At 43.8% G+C, this 12,475-nt stretch overlaps 2 protein-coding genes across 5 annotated transcripts in view; both read right to left on the bottom strand.

The window, feature by feature from the left end:
- B3GALT1 (beta-1,3-galactosyltransferase 1) overlaps nt 1-5,533 on the bottom strand; it is a 196,648-nt gene extending 191,115 nt beyond the window's left edge. For all 4 annotated transcript variants that reach the window (XM_065069707.1, XM_065069711.1, XM_065069708.1 and 1 more), the window contains exon 1: nt 5,346-5,533. The gene's annotated coding sequence lies outside the window, so the exon portion shown is untranslated. The remainder of the gene's footprint in view (nt 1-5,345) is intronic.
- Nucleotides 5,342-12,475, bottom strand: part of XIRP2 (xin actin binding repeat containing 2) — a 60,772-nt gene continuing 53,638 nt past the window's right edge. Inside the window, 2 exon segments of the mRNA XM_065069775.1 lie at nt 5,342-5,971; nt 6,249-6,405. Coding sequence (XP_064925847.1) covers nt 5,342-5,971; nt 6,249-6,405 — 787 coding nt within the window.

Below are 12,475 nucleotides of genomic sequence, written 5' to 3'. Positions count from 1 at the left end.
AAAACTAATGCTGATGGTATGGATCTCCAGAAGCACCTTGCAAAACTCGGAGTGGACAAAAAGCTGACAAATGAGCTTCGGTGTAGGTACACATAAGCTAATAATGCATCTAATGAAAAGTAGTCTAAATCAGGCACACGCGGTGCTGCCAAATGACTTGGAGAAGAAATCTAGGAGTCATTACTGACAGATCCCTGGAATTAGAAGTTTTCAACAGCAACTAAAACACCTAACAAAATATTGGTCATCATGAGGAAAGGCACTGAGAACAAGGCAGAGCACATTTATAGAGCCTTGATCCACCCACTTTTCAAGTAGTGTCTGAAGTTCTGGTCTCTGCATCTCAAGGACAGACTCTAGTCAGAGAAGGGCAAACAAAATATTAAAAGGATGGACTGCCTACCTTAGAAAAAGAGACTAAAGAGGCTCTTCAGTTGGAGAGAAGGCTGAAGCAAGATATGATCAATCAAACCATGAAGGTGTTAAAGAAGCTAACATAAAACTGCTTGCTAAAATCTCCAGTAATGGAACTAAGCGGCATTTAACAAAGCTATAATAGTAAGACATTAGTTTATAAAATATTAAAGTGCTTCTTTACAAAGCGAGTAATAAGCTTGTGGACCTTACCACCACAGGAAGTCATGAAGGTAGTAAGCACCAGCGAGTTTAGAAAAGACAATTCTTGGATGGCAGGTCCACGAACGGGCTCTGAGAGCACTGAGCAGGTAAACCTACCATCCCTAATATGAAAACTAAGTATATAGGGAGAGTACAAGGGAACAGACAGATAAGTTGGCTAGGATTGTGTACAGTCCCTAAATAGCATCCCTTAACATCACCATTGGAGACCAACCCCTAAGTATGCAGGCCCACTGATCTGACCCAGTAGAGCTTTTCTGATATTCTTAACTTCAGTTTTCTCTAACATCTTCTGTTAAGCTCTAGGGGGAGAAAAAAAAAAAAGGTTACACCCTTGCTTCTTATCTGCTGCGAAAGATACAGGTCAGATCTGAGTAAATGCAAACCTTCAGTATAAATTCTAACATATCATATCCTATGTTAAGCAATAAGTTAATACTGTATCTTTAAACAAAAATAAGGGTCAGATCCAAGAGGAAATATTTGAATTATTCCAGCCAGTATGACCCCCAGAAAACCACAGATGTTGTTCCACAGCAGGATCAGCTATTTCAGTGAAAATGTAGCCACCTGCTGAGGGACAAAAGAAACAAACATCAGCCCTTCAAACAGCAGAACAGCTCAAAGGGAGGCAAGGTTAGGCATGTAAGTCATTCCCATTTTTACTAGAGCAAGTCTCAAAAGATAGTAAGAGTTAAAGCTTACTTGTACTCAGATGGCAGTCTTAAAAAATTGAGTGCAAATGCCAGTATCTATAGGGTATTTTCTGCCCTCTCCTACAAACAGTATTTATCTGTGAAATAGATGTATTATAACTATTTTGAGGCTACTGATAATACAGAACACCTTCTGCAAAGGTAGAGGGTGTGCTGGCAGCACTCCATAGAAATGAATAAATATAGCTCAGCAGAATTCTCACATGGTTTCAATTGTATAGCGTATACTTCACTCACTTCACTCTTACCTTTAGCTCCCTTTCTAGTATTGGTAATGTCTTGTTATTCAGAAGGAAAGACTGTATAGTATGTATTTAGTAGATATATGTAGTGATACATTATGTTATACATTAAATTATACATTTTCATTCTTAAAGGAATAAGTACAGTTTTGATGACTACCTTGCAGAGAGATAGAAAAATCAGAATGCAGGAGTGTTAAAAGCGAGTGCTTGCTCCCCTGCAAAATACCTAGCAATTCTACATTTTAGGTAGCGATACAAGAAGAGGGCTGTACTTGTAAATGAGATTTGTAAGTCATTGTCACACCTTGATTCATCTCTCTATTAATACTACTCACAAGCAGGCCTAAGGCTCGGAGAGACTCGTACATCCTTTCTTTCTCCTGGATGAACTCTAGAAAGCTGATCTCAGCCACCAACACACCGGCAGTATGCGCAGCTCTGCTCACATTTACGCCTGCCTGCCTATCAGCCAAAGAACAACCCGCCCATCTTCATGTCTCTCCCTCTGTTCCTCTGCTCAAGAGCTGTGTCCTCAACACCAGGAGCTCAATGCCCATGTCCTGTTGAAGAGCACCTTTTGTTAACTTCCTTGGAAAGGATTCACAGGAGCTGAAGAAGAGCAATGTTGGTCATTCACATCTGCCTAAGACAACATTAGGCAGCAGCAGATACTGTCACTCACCATTTGGAAACACCTGAAGCCTGTGAGTAAGTAACAAAGGGAACACCTGGATGCAGAGGCATTTTATACTTCTGTTTATCTGGAATTCTGCAGAGGTTCCATACATCAGCATTTACAGTCACTGTGTTTGCTGCAGACAGAGTGCTAACAGCTATGATCATTATTTTAAACCAGCATTAGCTTTTCCAAATAGATCAGTGTACCGTTTGCATGATCCAATACAACTAGGAGATGCATCATTCATTTATCTTTTCTATGGTCTCTCTAACTCTTCAGTGGTTTAACTAAATGTACAGAAATATTTATTTCTTGTTTTCCCTAGCTGTATCAAAAGAAATAACTTTCCTACTACTCATGGCAAATTACATCAATAATATTTTAGTATCCTTCTTATCTAAGCAACTAAATAGGCAGCAGGCTGGAGAATGTGACTGGATTAACTGCCTCAGATTTCTTACTATATTGCATACAGCAATACTTCCCTATAAAAATTACTACTACAAAAGCAGCTTAAGAAAATCCAAGACTTTGTTTTTTTAATTTATTTTAGTGAGTGTCCTTTTAGTGGGGAAGCATGCAGATGGACTTTTTTTTTTATATTAAAGAAAACTATGAAAAGCAAGCTAACAATCTGCAAGACTTCTGCATTCTCCTCTAGCTTTAACTAGGTATGTGTAATATATAATGATAATAATTATGAATATTAGTAAGTCTATAGCTGATTAACATTTTTAACAAGTAAATAGTTAATATATTTATATTCACTTTAGCAGTGGGTGGGATGATCCTTGCTCCAAAAAGTTCATTAATTACTAACCGACAAAGAGATTAACACTGAATCAAGCTCCCTTCTGAAGACATAGAATTGAAGTATTTTTATCTTTTACAAGAGGTTTCCTAAGAACTCTGAGGAAAAAAGAGTAGTTAAGACAAAGATTGGCTGTGTAGCAAATGCAGTGGTATACACTGTCCTGTATGCATGTCCTCCTGAGAACAACGCCAGTGAAATGTGTATCACAAATGAAGACTACTCATGTGCTGTAGGTTCTGCAGTTCACCCTTTCATAAACTAGGTTTTTACATTAAAATTTGGTGTCACAAGGAAAAAAACAAAACAAAACAAAACAACAACTTGGTGTTTTCAGCCTATAATATTTGAAAAAATTCCACTGGTCTCTGACACAAAACCACCACAAAAACGTGTTGTTTTCTTTCCTAAGAAAGCACATAAGGAAAACACAAGGTGAGGTACGAGGCAGACCGGCACAACTGGGTGCACCTTAGACACTGCATCGTGGCTATGCGCAATGTACTTGGATCTTGATTGCTCTCTAAATTGACCTAAAATCCTCGGAAGACACTGATTCAAGTTAACAAAACAAGGTTGCTAAAAATCTAGTTTGCCAAGATGACATGCTGGATCTATTTGGACCTATCCAGATTCAGTGATGTACAAGCTGAAATTTCATTAGCAATTTGTGTTCTGTCAAAAATGTTACTTAGTGGATAAGTAGGCAGGAGGGAACAATATTAACCTGTATCAATCATAGATTCTATACAAAACATTTTTACACTTACTAGTTCCCTCCCCTCAGCTGTAAAACTGGGCTTCAGCTCTCGGAAGAACAATGGGGCTTACACTGTTCATCCTTGCCATCTATCACATGAATTTTAAAAATTCTGAAAGCACGTTATATATCACATGATTGAATGTGTCCTTGTAACTGGACCAGTGTATCAGAATGCTCTGTATCAAGAGAGAACCAATCAATACACTCATAGAAAGTAGGGAAAGAAGGTTAAAGCTACAGAAGAATGAGAAAACAGAATCAAATTAAACGCTGTTGATGTTTTCTGCAGACAATGTTTCTCAATGTTTAAAATGCCCAACCTAATCGAGAGATAACTACCTTCTCTTCAGCTGTTACTTGTGGATCCTATGTTGCTTCCTAATGAATCAATGTCAAAACTCCTCTTCATTTCCATGATGGAGGGATGAGGTCCATCATCACAAAGTCTGGGAGCATCCTAACAATTCCTTAAAATGTTATGTGATGAAGATTCTGAATGTTTACATTAGTGTCTATAAAAAGCATCTAAGGGCTATTTTTTCTAAACTGGCACAGTTCGGCAGCACCTCAAACCCTTCCAGTATCACCTTCTAGCTCTAAAATTACGGCAGGTTGAAGAACAATGAACGAGCGTGCAGACAGATTAACGGGACTTCATCTTTGGGATTCCTCCGTCTCAGGAGCCAGCGGTCACCTATCAACCGCCACCGTCACACTGACTTCAAAATAACTTTTCTTTGAACTAACTGTTGTAACAACTTTAAGACACAGTCCGCGGCCACAACCGGACCGCCGCCTCCGTTTGTTCCCCCGTGTGACCGGCCCGGCCGCGCCGGGACCGCGCTGAGTAAACCCCTCCGCGCGGGATCCCGGTCCCGGGCAGGCCCCGCCGCGCGCACGGCCGCGCGCCGCTCCCGCGCGAGCTCCCCTGGCAAGGCTGCGGCCGCCCGCCCGCCCCGCGCGAGCCGGGCCGCGGGGCAGCCCCGCGCGCCGCTCCCTCCGCTCCCCCGCGGAGCGCGGGCCGCGGCAGCCGCCGGTGGGTGCGGGAGCGGCGCGGTCCGCCTGACCCAGCGACCACCGCACCGCCCCGGCCCTCCCGCGGCGACCGAGGAAAGGAGGTGGCAGCACCGCAGCCCCTCCGCCAGACCCGACTGGTGGGCTAGTGTCGCCCCCCCGCTGCCGCATCCGCGGGCACCGCTGGCAGCCGCCAAGCGGGCGGCGGCACCGAAGTTCCCGCCGCGCCGCCGGTCCCGCTCGGGACCGCCGCGCCGAAGGGCACAGTAAGGGGCGGCGGGGCATCGCGACCGCCCGCGATCCCCGTTCGCCGCGGCCCATCGGCGCCCGCCGCTGCCGCCCGCCCCAGGCATCCTCCCTGCCCGCCGCTCCGCCCGTGCCGGTACCGCTGCCCGGCGCTGCCGCCCGCCCCTTCAGCACGAGGCGCAATGGGCACGCACAGAGACAGGCATCCGCCTTTCCCGCGGCCGGACCTTACCAGCCGCGCTCGCCGCCCTTGCCCGCTTGGGCGCACGCCGCTCCGTGCCGGGCTCCCGCTGCCGCCCACCTCCCCGCAGCCGGCATCACTGCTCCGCCCGCAGCCGCACCAGCCGCCGCGGCGCCCGGCAGCGGCGCCCGCCTCACGAGAGCGCAGCCCGGGCACCAGCGGGGCTCGCCCTCTCCGACTGACAACCGCCAGTAGCCAATCGCCGCCCGCGCAGCAGCGAGGAGGCGGGAAGGTGTGACGGAAAAGGACCAATGTGAGCTCGCCCCTGCGGCAGTGCTGTTTCCGCCGGGAGGGGGGCGCCGCGCCGGGTAGCGGGGGTCGCGGCGGGTGTGAGGCGGTGGGACCCGCCCGCAGTCCGGCGGCGGCGGGGATGTGCGGGTCACTGTGCCGCGTCGCGCCGGACGCAAGCGAGGCTGCAGCTGGGGCAGGGCCTCGGTCTCCCCGGTACTCGCTTTCAGCCCCCGTGGTGGCTGCTGGCGATGGTAACGCGTGCGGCGGGGCCGGTCTCGCGCTTTACCAGCCCAAACGTGAGCGGGCTGAGGGCCTTTCGGTGGGGAACGCGGTCGCCCTTCACCTGCGTGCGCAGGGACACCGACACCCAACTTCACGCCGAGCCGCTTTGTTTAAAAAAAAAATAAATAAAATAGAAGGTAAGAGGGTGTACTTGGTCCGGTAGAGTCCCGCTGGGCTGAAACCGTGTCCATCGGCAACATCCCTGCGGCGCCCGGCTGCCGCCGACCTTGCCGCCGGGGCGGGCGGGGCCGTCCCGGAGGGCGCCGCGCTGTGGTGTCGGTGTGCCCGGTGTGTGCCCGCCGGGCCGGTGTGTGCCCTGCCGCCCCGCGCGACCCTGCCAGCTCCGGCACCGCGGCTGGCAGCGCGCTGTGAGCGCTGCACCGAGTCTGCGAGGCCTCGGCTGGGGCCCGTCACACAGGCTGTGTGCACCTGCCTGCACCTGTGCTGCGCTCGGCTCGGCTCTAACGGCGACTTTGCCGGCGGACCAAGTGTTTCTGGGTAACTCTTGCTTATGGGGTGAAACCGTAGTTCTGCATCACTGTTATGTTATGTAGAATGGGGTGTCACACTCATTTCACGGCGGGCCACATTAGGCTGGTGGTTGCCTTCAAAGGGCCGAATGTAGTTTTAGGACTGTATAGATGTAACTACTACAATTATGATGTGGCCGCTGGTGAAAATGAGTTTGACACTCCTGATGTAGATTGGGGCATTTTGCACCCTGACCACTGTGAGGTAGTCTAGAGGTGCACAGCCCTGGTGGAGTAGCAGAGGCCCTGGAGAAGTGAAGATGTAGGATGCACTATAAAGGGGTAATTGGCATAGAGTGATAAGGGAAGGGGCACACTGTTGCTACTGGAGACAGTATGGCTATAAACAGCTTAACCATGGCCAGTTAAAGAAATGCAGGCCTTGAGCTGGCCAAAACTGGCTTTGGGGGTAACAAAGAAATAGTATCTAGTGTATCTGAAAGCTAACGAATATAGTACATTCAGATGTAGAATTGGAGCTGTAGATCAGTGAAGAAAAAGAAAGGTAGAAAAGCATGTTAGCAAGGATAAAAATTACCCCAAGTACAACCTAGAGGAGGAAGAAATGACAAACATGAAGATCATACTTCTCCCGACCCAGGACTCCAAATGCTCACAGGTCCCTGTTGTCACCCCTTCACCCTCCCTCCCAACCTAGAATGAAACTGCAATCAGGGGATCCAGAGGAGTGGTGGAAGGGCAGATGTAACAGCAGGAGAGGGGAGCAGCAACTGTAACTGCATTATATTCACTCTTTCTGGCACTAGTAACTATTAGACTCTTAGGATTTCAGTTATACTAAGAATGAAAGTCTCTTCCCTCATTTCCAGTTTTTCTAAAAAGCTAGGTGAAGAATACTTGAAAATGTCTCAGAAATATGTCTCACTGCTCTGTTACTTTCAGTGTTGTTTGTCTTTATCCACTCTTTTGGCATTTGCTTGTCAAGAAAAGCCCCTTACCCAGTTTTGTGCTTTATCCACTGATTCAAAAGGGTGTGGAGGTTTATTAATTCCTAATGGCTTACCATCGTATTTCATGCCTTTTAGAAGTGTTTCTAAAATACAATAACCTCTCGAGTTAATCTGCTCATAAGCAAATGTTTTTTAGGTCTTAATGAAGGAATTTATTGTTACTAATACTATTGGCTACTATTTATGGGCAGAATTCCTTGTTCAGTCGGACCAGATGCAGGTACCCTCATCTGTGCTGTGTTCAGAACTGCTGCTGCTGTTAAAAACCGTGAAAGTCATGCCCTTTCCTTTCATAGCAACCTTTTCATACAAATCTTACTCTGGTGAGACTGATTGACTACAACTGTAAATTTCTTCCCACTCTTCAACTGTTTACTTTTTGTTGTTGTTGTTCTGGTTGCAATGATACATTTTGGTTTACTGTGCCCAGTGTGAACACTGGATACACTCACTTTTGTTTGGAAGGAAATAAATAGAAATGTTTTAAATGCTTATGGTTTTAGACATTGTGCAATGCTCAGAGACTTGGAGAAGCTTTCTAGCAAATTGAGCAAATTGGTTTTATTAGTTCAAGAGCCGCCTCAAGAAAGTACAGTTTTAATAATGGTATTTTATTCTTATAAAAAACTGAGATTTTCTTTTTTTTTTTTACTCTTTGTTAAAGCAGTTGGTGTTTGTTAAATATTTGATGTAAGCCGTATCTTCATCTTTGAAAAAAAATTACCCAACAAACATACTTCATTTACTGTTGACAGCTTTACAAATGCTGCAGAACTAACTAGAGCATTGTACAGTTATAACTTCATAACTCCTGCAAAGGAGGAAATATGAAAAATAATGCTTATAAGTGAAGGTCTTTCATAGCAACTAGAATACAAGTGTAATTATTTTTAATATTTTAAACTTTAACTAAAAATTTAAACAGAAATTCAGATACACTGCCTGAACAGTATATTCATGTTTAAAGGGTCACCTAACATTTTCTTAAATTTAGCAGAGCTCTCAGTGCCTTGGTAAATGAGGGGTTTTCTTTCTGGTGCCTCAGTAAAATTGCATAGATGGCTTAGCCCACAAAACTGTAGTTTAGCCTTCAGTTCCATAAGGCAGAAAAGTTGGACAGTTCTTTCTGAAAAACAATATAATACTCTTAAAAAGTGCTAACAGGGTGTACAGGAGCTGAACTACTGTCATTCACAGCAGAAGCAGTATAAGAAATATAATCCCCATACAGCTCTGTCAGCAGGAGTCCATTCTGGACCAACAGGCTTCTAAGGGTGACAGAAGAAGTCAGGAATCACACCTATTAAATCATTGGTTTGGGTGTTAAGACTGCCAACAAGGTGTGAACTGTGGTCTAAGCCTGGTATTGGAGAGCTGGGCAGGCAGTGGGAACTGCACTGGAATTCAACGCCAAAAGAAGAAACACAGTTGCTGTACATGTTTGGTCTTTACCTTCTGGTTTTAGGAGAGGTTCTGTTTTTTACCAACCATGTGTATGCCTTGAAAAATTACTCCATTTCCATCCAGAAACTCTTTGAGGCCCCAGGTGACTCCCCAGTTAAAGATAGTGGTATGGGCTCCCAGTGTCCATCTGTTCTGTTCATGACTTCATGCAGGCATTTTACTTTTCCATCTCTCTGCTGTATTTTTAGGCATAAGAAATTTATCGATTTTGGAGAGAATCACCTTAGAGGGAGCTGATATTTTGCTAATCTAGGTAGCAGTAAGTGGAGTCTTAGTATTATGTTTAGATATTAAGTGTGCATCCAGCTGGAGAGTGATTATACTAAACATCAAATGTTCAGATTTTCCATGCTTCATCTAGTCTTTTCCTCCACTGATTCATCTGTCTTCTTTGTCTCTTAATGCCCTGCCTTCCCTTTCTTTGGATGAAAGCTGTACCTATAGACATACATCAGTTGCATCATTACCTGCTACTGTTTTCTGATGTGAGTCATATTTTTGATTACTGGGAAATAACTGTATGGGCACTAAATAGGTGAGTCTGTCCCAGACCAGCTTTCAAAGAGGAATAACTGCAGTATAGGTTTGTTGTCCAGGAGCAGTACCAGAAAACACAAAACCATTCCCAGGACGGCAAAAGGCTGAATTATAAAATACTGTGGATATTCCCTGACGTGGTGGGTCAACCTTGGCTGGCTACCACATGCCCACCCAGTTCAGTTGCTCTCTCTCCCCCACCTCCTCCTCAACAGGACAGGGGGAGAAAATAAGTTGGACAAGCTTGAGGGTTGACATAAAGGCAATTTAATCAGAACAGAAAAGTCCACGCATGTAAGTGAAGTAAAAGAGGGAAGTGATTCACTATTTCCCATCAGCAGGTGATGTCCAACCACTTCCTGGGAAGCAGGACCTCAGTACACGCAGTGATTGCTTCTGAAGACAAGCTTTGTAACTGCAAATGTCCAGCCTGCCCCTTCTTTTCCCCAGCTTGTATTGCTGAGAAGGATGCCATGTGGTATGGAATGTCCCTTCGGTCAGCTGGGGTCAGCTGTCCCGGCTGTGCCTTGGCCGTTAGCAGGAGAAGGCAAGCAGTGAACTAATTGAGCCCTTCAGTGAGGCATAGTGTACCAGCAGATCTTTTGCATCAAACTGTAACCTTTTAGAGATAAACATTATTTCAGTCCTCCCTTTTGCTAGGGTTTGAATATATAACTGATGCATAGATGTGGCACTGTGTTTACTGATCTGTGGGAGGAATATTCAATTATTTATTTTTAAATGCATTACAGTTTGCCAGTGTTACTCAGCTTCATTTGGTGACCCATTTGTTAATATTATGTAGATGTATGTTGTGAGATGCAAATCACAGTCCTGTGCTAAGTGCCGTGTCAACAAGTAAGGAAACAAGGTTCTTGCGCCAAATTGTTTGTTCACATGATCTCTTCTGGAAATACATTGTGATCTGATCTCACACTGTATGAGGAATATTTCCCTTCATTATTTTATCTATCATGTATTATGTCAGCTGGAGAGAGCTCATCTCCCCATAAACCAAGCAAGGCAACTTCCTTTGTCTGCTGGGTGAGTCCTTCAAAATGTTCGTTTATCTGAAGAGATCAGATGCAAGCATGGCTTCCGTTTATATAGTGTCCTTCATAGCAATGTCACTATGAACATAATTAACATACTTAGAGGTAATTAGAAACTCCATAAATATATATTTCTTTGTGACTGCCTTGAACAGTGATGTAAGATGAGCCGTTTGTGTTGAGGAAGGTATGGGTGGTAGAGTGTTTTTTCAGATCCGAGCCATTTTGCTTTGCATGAGTGGCTAGGAAGAACATTTTTTTTTTCTCCATTGGTCCAGTTAATTTAGGTATTTTTATATTTGTTTTTAATATTTCAGAGGTTTTTATTGTCCCCTATCTCATATTAAATTTTGTGGTGGATCATCTGTTTTGACAAACAAATTAATTATAAAAAAAATTAATCTAGCTCTCAACTAGGTTAACTAAGAGAGAGGAGTGTTCACATCACAGTCAGTGCCTGCATCCAGCTGGCAAAAATCAGTGAGGTTCTGTTTAATCATGATTAATGTTTTCACTTATTTTATAATTTTGCATGCAATTTTCTTCTTAAGGCTCTTGCAGGCTGATTTGGCAATTGCTATTCATAAGCCAGAGAGCTTGGTTCTGTGTCACCTGACAAAGATGTCATCTGATTTGCTTACCAGCAAGGGGATGTGACCAGGAGAGGGATGTAGCTTGACATTAAATTCAATTTTCTCAAAGGACACATCTACCAGAATTCAGGATTTGCATCCCCTGATGCACTGCAAAGGTTGGAATTGTCATCTCTGGTACTATTTTATGATTGACACAGTGGCCCGGTTCTGTCACCCTTATTTTCATTGAAGACCATCTTAAGAAAAATTACTTTCACGTTTCTGTTTCTGTAGTGGCATCCATGCAGATAAGGATGTCTGCCTGGGAAGGGACTGAGGACATTTCTGCCAAAATGTATTCAAAGACAAAAGAACTACATTAGTAATATTTCACCATGTGCTTTTGCTTATCATCTGGAAGAATAAGTTGTCTGTAGTCTCAGTCCCAAAGAGCTTATAATGCAAGTAGAACGATAAAAGAAAAAATGTAGTATATAAGTAGAAAGAATGGAGGGGAAGGGAAACCACCACATTATCAAGCAATGTCGTGGTACTGAGCTTGCTAGTTCTAAATATACTCAGCTGGTGTTACAGTAATTTGCTGATTGCTTGCGGTTCTACTTATGTATACGTGAGTATCTATCTATTTATATACATACAGACATATGATATTCATATATTAAAAGAACATTAAGTTTGAAAGTGAGGATACTTGAACTCAAAAGCTGTTTATATCGTCTTTGATTTTGTGATTGCATGGTGTTTTTCTTAGGATCCATTCAGAGCAGAGATGAAGCCTACCACTTGAATAATTATTTAATATTTTGATTTATTGAATAATTAAATAGTGACCATAGGCCTCATTGATTACAGTCTCTTATGTATCTTCTAGCTGGTGGAGCAATTCAGAAGGAAGTCCTAATAAAAACATTCTCCTGGCTACATATCACCAGGACATGATCTGTACCATAAAAGAAATACTGTGAGATGTTGAAATGGAAAACTATATTCCAGGTGCAGTCAAAATAGAACCATATCAAAATTGAGACACTAGACTGATATAGGTTTATTCAGCTGAAGAATATTTTTTATCATGGGCAAAATTCTTTGCTTTTACCTAATGTTTTTCCTGGAAGTGGAGAAAGCCTTTTTAGTCTGTCATCTCATATGTGCGGAAAGCTTCAACTCAAATAGATAACATTGGACAAAATTATAAGCAATTGAAAACAGCGGTTTTTAAATGGCAAGTATCCAAAACTGTTACTGGAATGGTATTATTTTTCCTACAATTAAGGCATATACACGAATGTGTGGATTAAAATAAAACATAGATTTTAGCATTACATCTTAGCAGGATAATACTACTCAAGTAGGAGTGTGTCATTTACAGAAGTTGCCCCAAACAGGTATTGGTGTATTTTTTCTATTCCACCAAAACATTTAATGTGTGTTAAAGAACAATCATTCCAGAAAATTACT

This window comes from Columba livia, chromosome 7 (genome assembly GCF_036013475.1).
Source record: "Columba livia isolate bColLiv1 breed racing homer chromosome 7, bColLiv1.pat.W.v2, whole genome shotgun sequence".
Lineage (NCBI taxonomy): Eukaryota > Metazoa > Chordata > Aves > Columbiformes > Columbidae > Columba > Columba livia.
Note: the sequence above shows the minus strand (reverse complement) of the source record. Positions and strands in the feature narration are given on the sequence as shown.